The sequence below is a fragment of the Emys orbicularis genome, chromosome 1 (genome assembly GCF_028017835.1).
Source record: "Emys orbicularis isolate rEmyOrb1 chromosome 1, rEmyOrb1.hap1, whole genome shotgun sequence".
NCBI lineage: Eukaryota > Metazoa > Chordata > Testudines > Emydidae > Emys > Emys orbicularis.
The window spans coordinates 76,372,500-76,391,013 of record NC_088683.1 but is presented as its reverse complement, the minus strand read 5'-3'; the positions used below and the strand labels follow the sequence as shown (position 1 = coordinate 76,391,013).

The 18,514-nt window shown below is 42.2% G+C and overlaps 1 protein-coding gene across 1 annotated transcript in view; it reads left to right on the top strand.

Annotated features, from left to right (window-relative positions):
* The window catches only part of PPP1R12A (protein phosphatase 1 regulatory subunit 12A), a 213,876-nt gene that overhangs the window by 64,569 nt on the left and 130,793 nt on the right, over positions 1-18,514 (top strand). Inside the window, exon 2 of the mRNA XM_065423865.1 lies at positions 17,894-18,024. Coding sequence (XP_065279937.1) covers positions 17,894-18,024 — 131 coding nt within the window. The remainder of the gene's footprint in view (positions 1-17,893; positions 18,025-18,514) is intronic.

The window sequence follows — 18,514 nt, the reverse complement described above, 5'->3', positions numbered from 1 at the left end:
AACCTCCTCAAGGCATACAAAAGCCTTGGTTGCAACATGTCACTAAAGATACATTTTTTGCACTCTCATCTAGATTTTTTTCCACCGAACTGCGGAGCAGTGAGTGACGAGCACGGCGAGCGATTTCACCAGGACATTGCAATAATGGAGAAACGCTATCAGGGCAAATGGAGCCCATCAATGCTTGCAGACTATTGCTGGACAGTGACAAGAGATGCTCCATTTAATGAATACAAGAGACAAGCCAAGAAGCGCCGAGTAGACACTGAATAGGACTAAACTATGTACAGAATAGTTTTTTGCCTTTTGTTTCATAATAAATTTTATTTATATAACCCTTTTGCTGATTTTTAAAGTGTTACATAAACAGGACAGGTGAAATATTATCCTGTAAAGCAACCATAAACACATGAAAAGACCTAGGTTTACAATTTATGATTAAAACTCTACTATCTACACAATATACATAGACATAAAATGTAAAAACTTAAATATTTTAGAAACAGTAGCCAATCAGTTGTTTTAATTGTCATATTTGAATCCAGCACATCAAAATACATAATAAATAGCACATTTTATCTCTGAAGCAGACGACTTCTCAAAAATTGTAGACCAGTGCTATCTGTAGCATTATGCGCTTAACAATTTAGTTCAAATATTGAGATTGTAGCTTGAGTTGCTTTTCAGACTGCCAGAGTTTTGATAGGTTGCCACGTTGATGGCATTGATCGTGCAGAAGCACTTGACGCTTCCAAACCATGGCACATCTAGTGAGCAGCTGATCTTCTCCAGTGGGACAGCCTTGATTCATTCCATGCCACCAGAAGCCATAGAGTGCATGACAAATATGGCCATTAACCTTTAATGTTGCTTTTCAAGTTGCCATACAAAAGAAATTCAGATATTTAATGTCAGTTTGCCTGTCTCTCTCCTTAGCTTTAGAAAAAGATTATGAATTAAATTTTACATAATGATGCATTTTTTGAGACTACAGATATGGTGCAAGAAGGGAAACCTCTTTAGAGAAGTTTGTGGGTGTTGTGTCTACCAATTTATTAAAATAGGACTGTTAAACTAAATGCGGTATAACTAGTGATAACTAGTGCTTTGTACTGATCAGCTCTGCATGCCTTCTCCATAAGACTTGAACAAACATGAAAGATTACATCAGCTACAGGTACCACTCAGTAATGCTGTGGAAAGGAAAGTGTGTACAACAGTTTTTCTGTTACGTTTCTTAAATGCACTCTCATTTCAAATTTGGCCCAAAGTTTTTTAAAAGCTTGGGTTCTTTACTTACTTTTAGACCAGAAGAAATGCTTCTCATGAATTTCAAGAGTAAAAGGTAGCCGGTAATAGAAGCAAGGAGACATGTTTGACAATTCTTATTAATTTGACATTTGTTTAATATGACAGTTATATTTCAAGTTATATAACCAAGTCTCCTGGAATTTTAAATCAACAGTTTATCCTCTGGACAGAGAGCTGGAGATCATAGCCCCTGAAGTTTGTTTTAGAATTGGTTATACTACATAATGCACATTCAATCCTTGTTGTTTTACAATGTGAGAGGCCCACTGTATATGGCAACATTTTGCGAACGAGCACACATGCAAAAACAAACAAGGCTACTGCATCAAAAATTAATGTGCTAAAATAAAATATACTTTATTTTATAGTATACTAGTTAATGTACTGGTTTATGGAAGTGATTATTTTTTGCGTTGCCATCCTATGACTGTGTTCTTAAATTTTTCAGGGGACTGGGTATTTCTTCAAAAAAAATTTATTTGTGGATTGGCAAAATGAGCATTAGAAAGGGCGAGCTTTACTTTAAAATAGATTTAATTCCATTATTGCAGAAGATATTTGCCCTATTTCATAGAAATCCACATCAGCAAAATAACTTGCCTTGCTAATATTGTCTGGTAACAGTTTGAAAACTTACAGCAGTCAGTCTCCATCCCAAAATACAACTGTACACTATATTTGAAAAAGCTTTCAGTGAAAACGAAGTGTATGTTGACTATTTAAGGAACCACTGTAAAAGTAAATGCTGTAGACAGTGAGGCAGTCTTATCTTAAGTGTACCTATTTTTTATTGCTCTTGGCCCACTAGAAGATCATGAAAATATTTTGCAAATGTTTAGTAAGTCATACTAGTTGATTAGTGTGGATTGTTTGATTGATTTTCCTTTTCAACCTGCTGGCTAGGTTTCATTTTAGAACTGCTCAGTCAGTTGTCTAAATTTTTAATATTATGAATTTTTGTAGAATTAAAACATACATCTGTTCTATTTAAAGGTGTGTCAAGATCAATGCTGTGAAATAAAGACTGTAGGCAAAAAATTGCTATTTAAACCAACTTGTAACTTGTCACCAGAACAAATTTACTTGGAGGTTGTACCTAGAGCTGTGGCCATATTTTTCTGACCTTGTTTTTCTGTCGGAAAGTGCTGTTCTTATTCGAGTGCTTGTTCATGTCAATTCCAATCAGATGTGTGTGCACGCTGCGTGCACAGTCGTCAGAAAGTTTTCCCTTAGCAGCTCCCTTCTGGTCGGCTGTGGAGCCCTCTGGAGTGGCGCCTTCATGGCGCTGGATATAGGACCCCGTGCCTCCTCAGTTCCTTTTTGCTGCCAGTGGTGGTCGGCGGAACTGTGATAGCTTGCCTACCATGTTCTTCCCTCAGCATTCTTTCATAGTTAGTTTAGTTATAGTTATTGTTACTAGATAGTGTGTGTATATATAGTAAGGTTTGGGAGCAGGGTTTCCCCAATCCCTAGCTCCCCACCCCCTTGGGCTCCGGACATGCCGTGAGCCCCAGACTTTAAACCCTGCGGAACCTGCAGTAAGCCTATGCCAACGAGGGACCCCCCTCCCCCCCGACTTGTGTCTGAAGTGTCTGGGGGAGGTGCACCAGACAGAAAGGTGCAAGATCTGCAGAGCTTTCCACCCCAAGACAAAAAAGGAGAGAGGTTTCCGACTTAAGCAACTGCTCATGGAATTCGCTCTCTGTTCCCAGTCTGCTGTGGACCACCAGGACCCGGCACCAAGCATGTCCATATGGAGTGCCCTGCCATCGGTACATGACATGGTGCTGAGAAAGGACTCTAATATAAGAGACCCTCGGCACCGCGCTCTTCGGCCCCGCATGCTGAGGAGACAACCCGGCACTGCTTACATTCACTGATACCATACAGGCGGCATAGAAAAGCCAACCAGGGTGCTGAAAGCAGCGGGACCAGCAGGTGCTGCATTGGTGCATCCCTTGAAGGAGTACCTGGCACCCAAGCAGCAAGAATCGGCACTGTTGACTTCGGTTCCCCTGAGGGGACCATTGAGTCCGGTGCCCAGCGACTCCCTGGATGGGCAATGCCAGGCGGAGGAGTTACTCACCCTGGACACTTTTGAAGCCGCCAGAGATTTAATTGCCATGACCGCTGACCATGATGCAGCAGTCACCCTCTCCTCTCACCGCTCCAGATCGCTATCGCCAAGGTACTGCGTTCCGGATTCCGTGCGGGGTTCCCCAACATCAGCAGGACATCACTCCCCTTCCCCAACACCGAAGATGGAGCGGCACTGATCCCCAGCTCAGAGAGAGGACAGTCACTGATCCCTGACACTGGATTCCCTCCTCCGGTCCCTGGCACGGGTGCCTCGACACCGGTCCCCCCGCACCATCAGCTCAGCACTAGTCCCCAGCACAGTACCCTTCAGCTCCACCGTGTCTCATTGGACTCGGGTGGTGATTCCTTCTATTCCCATCGCAGCCGACACAGATCTGACAGGCGACGGAGGGACACCAACAGCATGGCACTCCCAGTCGCAGCCTCTGGCACAATGGCCATTTTGGACCCCCTGGGCTTACCATCAGGCCCAGGGCTCTTTTTCCAGGGGCTCCCACTCGGTGGCCTCTGAGCACCAACCACTACAGCCAGCCAAGGACCAGCCTACGCTCCGGGGATCCGAGGCGACTTTGGCACAAGCCTCACCGCCGGCCCAGGTCACAGCCGAGGTGACTCCAAGACCCATTGCAAGGCCAGGCTACCATCACCGCGGCTATGATCACCACAGAGGCCCCAGACTCTGACCCCGGGGGAAGTCAGGGAGCTGGAGGGCTAGGAGAACCCCATTCTGCCACTGGCTTCCTCATCTTTGTCCCCGGAAGAGGCGGTGGCAGGAGCTTCAACCTCAGGCCCTCCTCCAGTTGACCACAGGGTCCACCAGGACCTTCTCTGGAGGATTGTCCTCAGCATGGGGTTACAGGCAGAGGAAGTGGTCGAACCTGTGGACCCCCATGGTCAACATCCTTGCACCAGAAGGGCCATCCCGAGTGTGACGATCTGGGACTGTTCTTAATGTGGTCTTTGAATGCTGAGAGGGGAGTTTGGCTAAGACGGTCTGCATTGGGGAATGGGAGACTGGCCGAGGGAGAATACCTGATCATGTAACATGAGAACCCAGGAAGGGGTTAGAGGCCAGGTGACACCTTTGCCCGGGAAACTGAACAAAGGCTGGGGGAGGAGACACTGGGGGGAGAGAGAGTTGCAGGAGCTGGCTGGTGGAATGGCTGGGAGGCAGACGGGGCTCTGACCTCCCAAGGGGGCTGTGGTGCCCTGGGATCCCAAGATGCACCTAATTGGGGGGGGGAGTCCTGTCTCAGCATTCAAAGACCACATTAAGAATGGTCCCAGTTCGTCACACCGTGTAGCTCTGCCACTAATAAAAACGATCCAGAGTAATATTAAGCCTCTGTTGCAGACCCCTGCTTCAATCCCACCTACCGCCAGGGGTGTTGAGCGCAAGTACTTCGTCCCCTCTAAGGGGTAAGAGTATCTGTTTCTCACACGCAACCATTCTCTCTAGTAGGGTTGGCGGTTAATGAGAAAGAGATGGGCAGCAGGGGTGGGCCCCTAAATCGACAGTCTCAAAAAGGATGGACCTTTTCAGCAGGAAGGTTTACACAACTGGTGGCCTGCAGCTGAGGATAGCTAACCTCAACTCATGGGACTCCGTGTTGAAGTTTAAGAAGCTAATTCCACCAGAGTCGAGTTCTCGGCCATTATTGATGAAGGGAAGGCAGACGCGTGGACCTCTTTGCTGGTTTCATTAGACTCGGCTGCCTGCCCCAACTGCAGCAGCAACTCCTATATCCTCCTTGGCTGAGGCAGGATTTTTATAGGAACGGCAGGTGTAAACCATCCAATTCCCCTTCTGGACAGGGCCAAGGCCCAACCAAACGTTTGGGCTCTAAGGCCTTTTGAGGATGTGCCCGAGGACGGCACACCCACCACGACACTGGATCCTTACCCTTTGTTTTATGAATCGTCTATCCCACTTCTACCGTGCTTGGTCCCAAATAACATTGGACTGCTGGGTTCTTCGCATGGTAGAAGTGGGATATTCTCTCCAATTCTGCTCCTCCCCTCCCTTTCACTCCCCCCTTACCCGTCCCTCTTCAGGGACCCTTCTCATGAGCAACTCCTTATCCAGAGGTGCTGGCGGTCCTCGCCATCGGAGTTGTGGGGGAGGTTCCGCAGGAGCTAAAGGACAAGGGCTTCTATTCCCACTACTTCCTAATCCCCAAGGCAAAGGGGGGGGGGTCTCAGACCCCTTTTAGACTTGTGAGGTCTCAACGAATTCATGGTGAAGTTGAAGTTTGGTTTCCCTGAGCACAATTATCCCTTCCCTGGATCTGGGAGACTGGTACGCCACCATCGACATGAAAGACGCATACTTTCACATAGCCATTTGGTCTGTGCACAGATGATTCCTATGGTTTGTGGTCGACCACAAACATTATTAGTTCACGGTTCTCCCGTTTGGTCTATCAACAGCTCCCCAAGTGTTCACCAAGTGCATGTTGGTCGTAGTAGCCTTCCTCCGGAGGAGGCAGGTGCAGGTGTATACACCTACCTAGACAACTGGCTGTTCAGGGTGCGCACCTGGGAGCAGGTAGAATCTCAAGTCTGTTTAGTCAGATTCACTTTCGAAAGACTGGGCCTCCTCCTCAACGTGAACAAGTCAGCCTTATCACCAACCCAAAGAATAGAGTTCATCGGAGCGGTGCTGGACTTGGTACAGGCAAGGGTGTTTTTACCAGAAACCTGATTCCAAGTCATGTCAAATATTATTCAAGACCTCAGGTGGTACCCGATCACTACTGCAAGGGGATGCCTGAGTCTTCTGGGCCACATGGCAGCCTGCATTTGTGTGATCCGGCATGCCAGACTGAGGCTCAGACCCTTGCAACCCATGGCTCGCGTCTGCCTATCGCCCGGGGCGCAATAGCCTGAAGGTGAAGGTGCCAGAACACATTCTCAACCCTCGGACGGTGTGCGAAGTGACGTGCTGGCTGCCACTACCCGCAGCTCCCATTGGCCGGGAACGGCAAACCGCAGCCACTGGGATCTGTAGGGGGCCGTGGCTGCGGACGGTCAACATAAACAAAATGTCTTGTGGCCCGCCAGCGGATTACCCTGATGGGCCGTGTGCCAAAGGTTGCTGACCCCTGGTTTAAGGCATAGATGTTTATGATGTGAAATAAAGTTTGTGTGTGTGTGTGTGTGTGTGTGTTTCGTTTAATCAAACCTTTATGATATTTTTCCAGATTGGAGTAGATTTCAACCACTCTGGAAGGAATGAGGGTACAAGGTGAGACAACCCTGAAATGGTGGTTGTTTGTTTGTTTGTTTGTTTTTAAATAATTCAGAGTATCACTTAACTTGAAATCTGCACTCAGGACTTCCTTCAGTATCTCAAAGTACAGTTCATCTCTGCAAAGTTACACTGTTTGAATATCATTGTGAGGCTTTGTATTTGTCTCAGTGACTAAAATGATATGCTGCTTGTAAATACTACTTTTAGTGTGCTATAGAAGTTTGTAATGAAAACATATCTGCATTGTGGAAGTTGCTGGGAAAAGGGTGAAGGCTTTGACAAATAGAGGAGGAATTTGGGACTCTTGGTATGTGGAAAATAGTGGAGGACTTTGATTTTGGGAAAAGCATCTTAGTTGGATGTTTCTGCTACAGCAATCGGCAGTGAAGTAGTTTTAATATTGAGGCTTAAAGTGTCATTAGGTTGCAGAGTTACTACTGCATTAAGATGAATGGACATACTTCAGCTGTTTAGTGTTTGCAGATTCAAGCAGACGTCACTGCATCAGTATACATATGGTTCAGATTTATAAGGTTTTCATCACAGTCATATGAGGTAAATACTTTGAGGGTCTTTTTAATGAAAGCGTAAATTCTGGAGCATAATGGTGTGGGAAGAGTGGGATTCAGCTGCAGATACCAAGGAACTGTGGCATGCACATGCTGTTTATTATAGGAGGCACAGGTTATGATGCCTATCGTTAGTGTCACCTGACACTTTCCATTAATAGACCGTTTTCAGTTACTTACAACTTTGCCAAAATTTAACCATTTCAGCTGAAATTTTCCATGCTGGGTGGCGGCTGCAGGCTTATTTTATTTTATTTAAAATTTCAGGGAAAACAGTTAATTTGTTTTTTACAATGAAGTTGGGGAAAAGTATGAATAAAAATAATCAAGAAAATGAGCTGGAGATAGTGTTTTTTAATGCTTGTAATTTAACTCTGTCATTGCATATTTCTCTTTTTAAGATCTCACTCAGTTCCTTCCAAATGTCAACAGCATAAGCAATAAAACAGCTATTTACCTGCATTTTGTTCAAGGCTACAGAAATAGGCTTCTCAGGGTACTCCGCATGTGTTCAACATTTCTCTTAAGGCCAATGTTGAGAACTTTGGCTGTGACAGTGCCATCTATTTTTTCAAGATTTTGTTCACAAACCGTCATCAGATTAGACCAGTTCTTGATAGTGCTCAAAACAGCCCACTACTGAGTTCCATTGCACGTCTTGTGGGAGAATTAACTTGGTTCCTCCCACTTTTTTCAGAGCAGCTGCTGCAAGTGATTGTTACGGAAATATTTTGCAATTTCAACAACATTAGCCTTTATTTGTGGAACACTGAAGTCTTTGGCTAAGAGGTGCATCAAATGAGCACTGCAGCCGTATGTTATTAGCTTGGGACTCTCTTCAGGCTCTTCTAAATAATTTCTTCTCATCTTGGGTAAATGTGCAGCATTGTCTGTGTGACCAAGCTGCGTACTAGACATTTGAATTTTTTTCACAGTTTATCGCTTTTACTGCTACTTCTTGTAAGTATTCTGCTGTGTTTGCATTTCCTGATGTATCAATTCTTTCTGTAAGGAAGACATTCCCTTCTTCTGTTGTCACATAAGGACATACAGCAGGATTATTGTGGATATTGCTCCACCCATCAAGACTCGGGTTAACAGTTTCACCCTCTAGACCTTTTGCACACTGCTCAATTTCTCTTTCATACACTTTATCCAGCAATTTGCCTGCGACATCTGCTCTGTTGGGTGGACTGTATCCTGGTCTTAATGACTGAACCATGTTAATGTAGTATGGGTTCTCAATCATACGGAAAGGAGAATTTGTTGCATAAACAAACCAGGCAATTTTTTCATCAGTTGCCTCTTTTTGTAATCTGCTGGTTCTTATCACAAATTTATCTATGGTTGTTTCTGGATGATGATTTGTTTTGTTTTCTTTTTGCTACAGGTGATTTGCTACAGGTGATATACTGTGGCTATGTGACATACATGATGTGACTGAAACACTATCATTGGCAGATAACTCTGAAACTATAGAAAATGATGGTGATCTTGAATGTGGATAGTCTTCAGAATCCTGTATGTTGAGGATGGATTCTCCTAAACAAAATAAGTCAATTCAGTTATTTAGTTATTACCATACTGCTCATTTAGTATTATTCATTGCATTCACTGACACTCAGTACTACTTTAAAGGTGAAATTGTAAAAGAAAGATCTGCCTATTTCAGCTATTTATTTTTTATCACAACTGCATCTGTACCATAGAGTAACAACTATATTTTTTGCTCAAACTTGAGAATTCAAGAATAGTCCAGAAGGAAGACAGACAGTCCTTAAGAAAGAAGTATGAAATAAAAAGTTTTACTAACCTGAAGATCCTGCATGTTCAGACATGATGAAATGAACATCTTCAACACAGTTTCCTCCTGAGAAGGAACACTTCTCATGATGATGTTTCATTCGGGCATCCAGGCCTTGCATTTCTTTGTTGCACTGTTTGCATTTTGCATGCATGCCTGTCTTACCCACAGGTAGAGGAACTTCATTAAAATATTCCCTAACTGGGTCTCTCTTACGGCTTGCTGCCATTATAGGTTTTCCCTTCTAGTGAGAGAATCTTATGGTAGATCTCAAATCAATGAAGGCTACACTCAGAAAGACCTCAAGACTTCTGGAATATTCTGGTCAAACAGTTTCACGTTTATTTCTACTGCCTGTCCCTCTCTTCTCACATTTATCTCCAGACTTCTTCTCCTTGTCCAGATCTATTCCTCCCCCAACAATCTTCTATTCATTGAACTTTTTGAAACTCTGCACTTTTAGAGAGAGGTAAGGGATTGACTGTGTACACAAATTTGCAGAAGAACAATAGGGTTGAGGTCTGTTATTTCTCACCTCTCTATATTATTTATTTACCAACAAACATGTTATCTCTGGAGACACAAATCCACAGTTTGAGAACTGCAAAACTAAGCTTTTCTGATGGTATCTTCTAGACTGAACACTGAATCCCATTGGGGAGATGGAAAGATTAACCTAAATAATCTATACAGAAGCCCCTGGGACTTCATAAGATTGGGTCCCTAATCCATGAACTATTGGAACTCATTTACAAAACTTTTCTTAAACATTACTTGAATATATTCTCATATTATAGAATTAGAATCTTTGAGCTATAATGTATCTTAATTAAAACTATCTTTAGATTGCTTTTTTTCCTCAAAAAGCATTTTATCAAAAAAATCGATTTAAATAAAAAAAAAATCAGGATTTTTTTATTTAAAAAAAAAATCATTGATTTTTATCCACCCTGCTGACAGCTACATTCTCCAGAGATTCCATCTGCATTGGGTATTCTCCCGCATAGGGCTACAGGGACCAAGCAGGACTTTTCCCTACAATTGCGACTTCTGTGGTGCTGGGCATTGAAACTCAGAGCAGAGAGACTGTCTTGTGCTTTCATTGCTCACCCTGCTGGTTCTCAGGCAGTGAGGAGGAGGAAGGGGCCTCCTCTGGAATGGGGTTGTGGAGCTGGGCCCTTGGGATGACGAGAGAGGAGACTGGGAGACGGTATAGGACTGGAACTTGGGCAAGAGGTATTGGGGGGGAACAGAACTTGGATGTGTGTCTGCAGGGAGGAGGGTTGGTACCAGGACAGCTTGGAGGGATCATGATTGGGGGGTGGGGAAAGAGGGTCTTAAAAATATATATATATATATCCATTAGAGTACACTTCCCATCAGAAATCTTGGATTCGATTATGGATTTTGAATCTAACCATTCCTCTGCTGTCAGCAAATACACTTTGCCAACAGGTTTCACAGCTATCTCATCTCCCATTAGTGGCTGGATTAGAGAAGATGACAACCTACTACTGCTGTTAGTTCCTCTGTTAGCTCAAATAGCAGAGGTTTGTTATGGATCTACAGGTTCTAACCCTGCTGATGAGTCCTGTGGCTGTCAGTATGGTTCCATATGATATAACTTGTTTTTTTTAGTTTGCTTTTTTTTTAAAAAACCTAGAAAATTACGTCCAAAAAAGTACACTAAAAGAATGTTAATGTTGTAAATGCAGGCACTCAGCGGTTAGGAAATAAGGTTGTCCTTGCAAACTAAATTTGTGTGAGTGCGTTTTAATACAGTTTTTAATTACACAGTGTTGTACTGTTTTTTCCCTCGGAACCCCTGCATGCACACTGCAGGCTGGCTCTTATCTTTTTCTTGCAACTAGCATTTCTACTTCTTTCTAATTTGCTAGTTTCTGAAAGTTTTAAATTGAAGATCATAGTGCCTGCAGCAGCATGAGATAGTAGGACGTACATATTTTATCATGCCTTCTAACGGATATAATATTTTAATATAAACTAAGCTAATGTATAACATGAGGGTTGTAACATTATTCCTCATTTTACACATGGGAAAACTGAAGCAGAGAGAGTGACTTGCCTTAGGTCATACAGATTGTGACCCAGCTGGAATACAACCCAGATCTTGCAACTTCCAGTCCAGTCCATTAGCCCTAAAACCAGATTTTTGGGTGCACTCCTGAGGGGACTAAAACAGAAAGAGAGCATGACAGATAATCTGTATCTTAGATATTTTATTATAAAAGTAAATGTTGTCCCAGAGCATACAATAAATCTTTCAGCCTTGTAACTTGTAATATGTTGCCCTATATCCACATTATTGCATGTTACGTACTTTTTTAATATATATCTCAGCATTGTACTGAGGGCAAATAAGGCAAAATAAAGTTTGGTGATAGTAGATGGTTTGACAAGTTACTACAATAGGGTTTGTTTTCCTTATTCCTTTATAGGCAGAAAATAATCTCAAATTAGTTGATAGCTCATAGGGAGGTACTAATCAGATGACAGTTTAAGATGTATTCTTGTGCTACTTTCTCTAGAAAGTGTTAGTGAAATATTAGGCTGAGAAATCTAGTACTATTTAAAATATAAAAACTGAACAGAGGGTTCTATAATGTGTACTCGATTGATGAAAAGTAAAAATAAAACAAATATTAAAGATTGTATACCAAGATAGGATATATTCAGTAATACAGCACAACTCTGCTCTCTGTGGTGCAGTATTTAAATAACTGCAACAAGCTTTTTCCTTACCAGCATTCTGAATTTTTAAATTAATACTATTAAAATGTAAATGTATTTTTCTTCTTTTACAGAAAGGAGCAATGTGTACTGAATTCTTTAGGCAAAATTATTGTCTTTTGACGAACTAAACTGTCTAAATAGCTTAACTCAGTGGCTCTCATCCTTTCCAGAATACTGTACCCCTTTCAGGAGTCTTTGTCTTGTGTACCCCAAGTTTCACTCACTTAAAAACTACTTGCTTACAAAATCAGACATAAAAATGTCACAGCATGCTATTACCAAAAAATTGCTTACTTTCTCATTTTTATCATTTAATTATAAAATAAATCAATTGGAATATAAATATTGCACTTACATTTCAGTGTATAGTGTATATAGAGTGGAATAAACAAGTCATTGTTTGTATGAAATTTTAGTTTGTACTGACTTTGCTAGTGCTTGTTCTGTAGCCTTTTGTAAAACTAGGCAAATATCTAGATGAGTTGATGCACCCCCTGGGAAGACCTCTGCATCCCCCTAGGGGTATATGTATCCCTGGTTGAGAACTGGCTTAACTGTTTTGAGTTTTTGTATTTTTAGGGGTGCTTATGAACAGAATTCCCCCCCCAGAGAGCTTAAGTACTTCAGGGATAGTGACCTTTATAAACACCTGAGAGAGAGAGAGAGAGAACTACTTCACCTAGAAATAGGTTAGTTATTCTTCATCATAGTCTTCAGTCAATTCTTCCCAAATGCCCTGGTCTCCTTTACAAGAGGCAGTTATCCTACACGTACCTGTTGTTACTGGAGTATGAAGCTATTTTGAATAACTTTAAGAATCTGGAATCCAGCATTACTAGCAGGACTGTGTGCAGACTGGACCACAATCACTTAAGGATAGTCAGGGTGCTGTTTGAAATTTTTTAAACATGTCTTCACTATTTAGTGTAGACGCTTTATTTTCCAAAACACAGGTCTGTCTTGGAATTTACATGGGAACAGGATTGCTGGTGCTATGTGCTGAACTCATCGGTCCTAGAGTTAAGATTAATGGTGGGAGTGGAACACAACTTTTTTTTCTGTCTTAAATACATTCCCCTTTATTGCTCTTCAGGATTCTGTCCCTATGTCCATTACCAGAAAATGTAACCAGCCATTGTATTACCTGATTTTGCTCTGGTTCGCTTCTGCCTGGCATATTTATTTTGCACTGTAGTAATGGTGCATGGTATTTTGTACTGTGCATCCTATAATCTTATATGTTGCATGCGTTTCTTTCCTTTATTAAAGCTTTCAGATTATTGCATGTTAAGGTTGAGAAGAACAATCTGTTCTGAAGCCGCGTCTTTCAGTTCAGCTTATAACTATGCAAAGCTTTCCTTTTTGGGCTAAAACTTCGGTGGCTAACAATAGAGGCAATGCTGACATTCAGTGATAAAAATCACTTTTAAAAGTGAATAGGGTGATAAGAGGCCGTACAATAGAGGAAGCAGAAAAGAAAAGAGGAAAAGATAAAAATTAATTTTACTAAATTTGTCTCTATAGTCTGATAGTAAGCCCTGGCTAATACCCAAGTTTTCTTTTCTAGAGAAAGTGGCAGAAACAGTATAGAGAATACTCAGCCAAATCACCTGAGGTGCTGCTGAAATCAATAAATACATATTTATTTTTTTAATTTAGGGCAAAACCTATACAAACTGTCTCGAGTTTTCTTTGATGAAACTCAGTCTAGCATGTTCAGATTTGACATGAACATGTAAACACATTATTTACATTTTTATACATGTCCATGTAGATTCTTACCATCTGTGTGCAGTGAGCATTTCTATAAAGCCTTTAAAATGATAAGTTTAAAAAAAATCTCAAGTTGTCTTGCCTGATAACTGCAGGTGCTTTTTCTTTTCCTGTAGACTTACAGTAACTATAGCACACTTCTAATCCTGCTTTAGTATTCATTGTACAAAGGAGCTCCTATAAAAAACATGTCTTGTCTTTGAAAATACCCCTCCCACTCGCACCCCACCAAAAAGAAGGCTGGAGTCTGTACAGTACTCAAGCGTACAACTATCTTCCCTCTTACAGTCTTCAGTTTCTTGGTCTATTCAGCTTGTCCTTTAAAATAAGTAACAAAATCAGCACAACTTTGTTTTAACAGTTGCTCAGTTTCTTCAGACTTAACCAGTTGTTTGTTTGTGTTTTGAAGAACCAGTTTCTTGAATCAGTTAAGAACTATACTAGGCAGTAAAGTCATCTTAAACCCATCTGCACCTGGGAAGTAAATGACAAGTGTCTTCATCCAGTCTCTTATTATAGATAATCATGCTGGTTACACATTCCTGCGAAGCTAAGAAAAACAATCTCTGATAAGACTTTCGAAGTATATTTAAGCTTTCCTGATTCTTGCCATATATGGCACAATAAACTGACCAAATTTGGTCAAATATTTTAAGCCAGTTAGTCATATGTCTTTAAATGTGCTGCATGTGTAAGCTTTTGATTCTCTTAGCAACAATATTTTTATGTGTTGGCAGTTTTCTCTTATGTATACTTTAAAAATGTACAAGAGGATTGTTCTGTGGACAATTAGTGCCACAAGCAAAAGGGCTGTTTATTTTGCCGTGCAGAACGAATACACTTTAAATACCCCCCCTTTTTTTCTTCTTCCAGATAATGCTTTTGAAAGAGAGGTTGCCACATCTATTAAGTGCAATACCCAATTATTGCAACATTGAAAGCTGCATAGTTAAAATCAGTCAAGAAATGCAAAGGTTAAGTTCCAAAATTAACGTTAATTTAACCACGTTATTTATCCTGTACACCAGAGGTTGGCAACGTTTGGCATGTGGCTCGCCAGGGTAAGCACCCTGGCGGGCCGGGCCAGTTTATTTACCTGCTGTCGTGGGCAGGTTCGGCCGATCGCGGCCCCCACTGGCCGCGGTTCGCCGTCCTGGGCCAATGGGGGCGGCGAGAAGCAGCGCGGGCGAGGGATGTGCTGGCTGCGGCTTCCCGCCGCCCCCATTGGCCCGGGAAGGCGAACCGCGGCCGGTGGGGCCGCGATCAGCCGAACCTGTCGCGTCAGCAGGTAAATAAACTGGTCCGGCCCGCCAGGGTGCTTACCCTGGCGAGCCGCGTGCCAAACGTTGCCGACCCCTGCTGTACACCGTACAGCTGGCGTAGTCAGTTTTTTTGTCAAGGTCTAAATTTCTTGGGGAAGGTCTAGTCAAGTTCCAGACTCCAGAGAAAATAATAATAATAAAAAAAAGTAAATAAAAAGATTTCGGTGTCAGTTCAAAAGCATCTGGTGGTCCGGATTTGGCCCCCGGTCCGCATGTTGACTACCCCTGCCATGCAGTATACTCTTGATGATTGGCATTAGTCTATGAATTTTTAACCAGAAAAACAGGAATAGAAAATATTGTATATGTGCATTGTAGCCAAGTTAACTTTACTGTTTATACTCAACTTTTGTTTTTATTCTTCAGTGAAATAACATAGTTGCATTAACATAGTTGCATTAACAACTTACTGCATTTAATTTCCTTTTCTTTGAATGATATGATCTGTCCTGTACAAAGAAGGTAGAAGGGATTTTTGGAGTAATATTAAATCATTAACTTTCAGTAGTAGTATGGCAAATTGGTAGAAAATTATATCAGAGTGAAAGTATATTATAAATGGTCACATTATTTGCATTGTATCTGAAGAATAATACTTCTGAGGGGTTTAGGACCTCTTCAGTAGAGGTGCTTCTTTCAATCTCGTGGCTTGTTGGAGTCGGGGCGGGGGGAGGCATATTGTGGCATAGCTTAGTAGGTTAAACTCTGAGGAAAGGTCCTGTGCATCTGGCTGCTTGAGTCCTTGCTGTCCTGAATCAAAAAGGGCCTTCTCTCTGCATTCTGCTCTGCCCTTTTAAGGGCAGCAGTATGGAAGTTGGCAGGGAAACCTACTGTATACCCCCTTGTGAGGAAAAATACTCTAACATGGAGGAGGAAAGCAGAACAGCAGGTGGTCAAGTTGAGGAACTAGAAAATGTCTGTTCTTGTATATTTATGCAGCACCAACAAAGGTGAATATGTGGTAATTCATGCAGCTGTATAACAAGCAGAATACACAGGGCTGTGTCCCTAGAAAACATGTGGATTATCTCTCGCAATACACTGAAATTGATACTCAGACATGTGCCTTTTAAAGGTACAAATTCATAGGCAATCAAAAGGTATATAGTAGCTTAGGGGTGGGCAAACTACGCCCCGCGGGCCATATTTGGCCCACCAGCCATTTTAATCCGGCCCTTGAGCTCCCACCTGGAAGCGGGGTCTGGGGCTTGCCCTGTTCTGATGCTCCAGCCAGGGAGCAGGGTTAGGGGCTGCTCTGCGTGGCTTCTGGAAGCAGTGGCATGTCCCTCCTCCGGCTCCTACATGTAGAGGCAGCCAGGGGGCTCCGCTCCATACGCTGCCCCGGCCTCAAGCGCCGCCCCCGCAGCTCCCATTGGCTGGGAACCACGGCCAATGGGAGCTGCAGGGGGTGACTCCTGCAGAAGGGGCAGCATGCAGCGGAGCCGCCTGGCTGCACCTCCATGTAGGAGCTAGAGGGTGGACATGCCGCTGCTTCCGGAGCAGCTTGAGGTAAACACTGCCTGGAGCCTGCACCCCTGAGCCACCCCCCCATGCCCCAGCCCTGATCCCTCTCCTGCCCTCTGAACCCCTCGGTCCCAGCGGAGCACCTTCCTATACCCCAAAGCCCTCATCCCCAGCCCCACCCCAGAGCCCGCAGCCCCAGCCGGAACCCTCCCCCCGCATCCCATCCCCAGCCCGGAGGCCCCCCCCCGCCTCGCACCCTGAATTCCTCATTTCTGGCCCTACCCTGGAGCCCGCACCCCCAGCCAGACCCTTCACCCCCTCCTGCACCCCAACCCCAATTTCGTGAGCACTTATGGCCTGCCATGCAATTTTTATACCCAGATGTGGCCCCTGGGCCAAAAAGTTTGCCCACCCCTGTAGCAGTTTAAAGAATAAAAAGGTGGCATGGAATGTCATTTGCAGTGGAAACTCCATGAAGTTGTAGAAATGCAATATTACTTCTCGTTCTGTACTTTTATGCCCAATCTGCACTATAGCTAAAAACCAAAACCATAGTGGGGCACCAGTTAAAACTGTAGTCCTCTGTCCCAGTTAAAACAATATCATTTTATGATATAGATAGAACCTTAACTGGCTTTCTAAACAGTGCTGAAGTACCAACACGAGTTAACTTACTTGAGGAAGTAGCATAGCTTGGGGAACGGATTGGGTCCCGTATGCAATATTAAATGGAGCCATGTTGTAACCAGGTTCCCCAGCATAGTTATAGTTATAAACAAAGCTTTATAGGAAAGGCCCTACTTAATTTGCAATGTTGCAGATCTCGCAATATTAGGTTTCCACTGCAATTTTGATTTTAATTAGCTTACTTTCCATAGTCCAAAATTTTGCATGCATTTTGAGTATACAATTAGTACTGTACTGCACTAATATTCAGTGCCTGTAAAAATGTAAAAGACTAACGTGACTGGACTTGATTTCTACATTAGTTGGTTAAGACTTTTAGTCTTCTGAATTTTATATTGTACCGGTCACTTTTTTTTTTTAATGAATATAATATAGCTGTAGCAAAATATCTGGTTATTTTAAAAAAAAAAATAGACTGCATAATGTAGAGGGTAGCCTCATAGCAGAGGGTTTATATTGTTCCAGCAAATTTTTCTTAAATGAATAGGTCTAGTCTGGCTTTTCCAAATTACTGCTGTTAACAAAGGTCCATTACAATATTGCTTTTCCGTGATTTTCTATGTCTTGTGCACAACTTTGCCGCAATTATTTGAAGATCATCCCGTGATTCAAATAGGGACTTATTTATAAAATAAAAATAGGCCTTAGTTAGAACAAATCCATTTGAGGACTTGATAGATATTTGTTTTAGATTTGTTGAGCTGTTTTTCCTGTTTGGTTATTTGTTTGGGAATTTTCTTTTTGATGATAAAGAACTAAAACTTCAGTCTTCTCTTTTCTGAAGGTTTTTTCCCAGAAAAAAATTAATTTAAAGCAAGACTTTAATGTGAATTTTTTAATGTTTCTTTCCTTCTAGGCTTGCATAGATGATAACGTAGATATGGTGAAATTTCTGGTGGAAAATGGAGCAAACATTAATCAACCAGATAATGAAGGTTGGATACCTCTACATGCGGCTTCATCCTGTGGATATCTTGATATAGCAGAGTAAGGACTCTTTCTCCTATATTAAAAACATTTTTGTGTGTGTGTGTGTGTGTGTATATATATATTACTGTTTTGCTGATAAACTGTCAGGAGCAGATGGCATTCATAAACAAGTGTTTTTAACTTTAAGTTGCAGAGCTCTCTGAGACATTTTGTATATTATATTTTGTAGCTGTCTATTCTTTTAGTACATATCTATTGGACATCTTAAAGTTGCTTATTTTCCTTTTTAGACTCCTTATCCAATCAGTTTTCATAGGGCCCATCCACATAAGTCTCAACAGTCAACTGACAGTTTCAAAGCTCTTTTCCTTGTAGTACAGTTGAGACTTAATATTTTTTATTTGTATCCTATAAGCAGGTTGAAGTCACGTCTAAGGTTAGTACCAGTTCATAATAGGTCCCATTCTTGGTTGTATTTGCAATTTTGATGCTTTAATTTTTCAGTCATGTGATTGTGTAACTTCCTCTCCTGGTTCTTTTGGTGGTG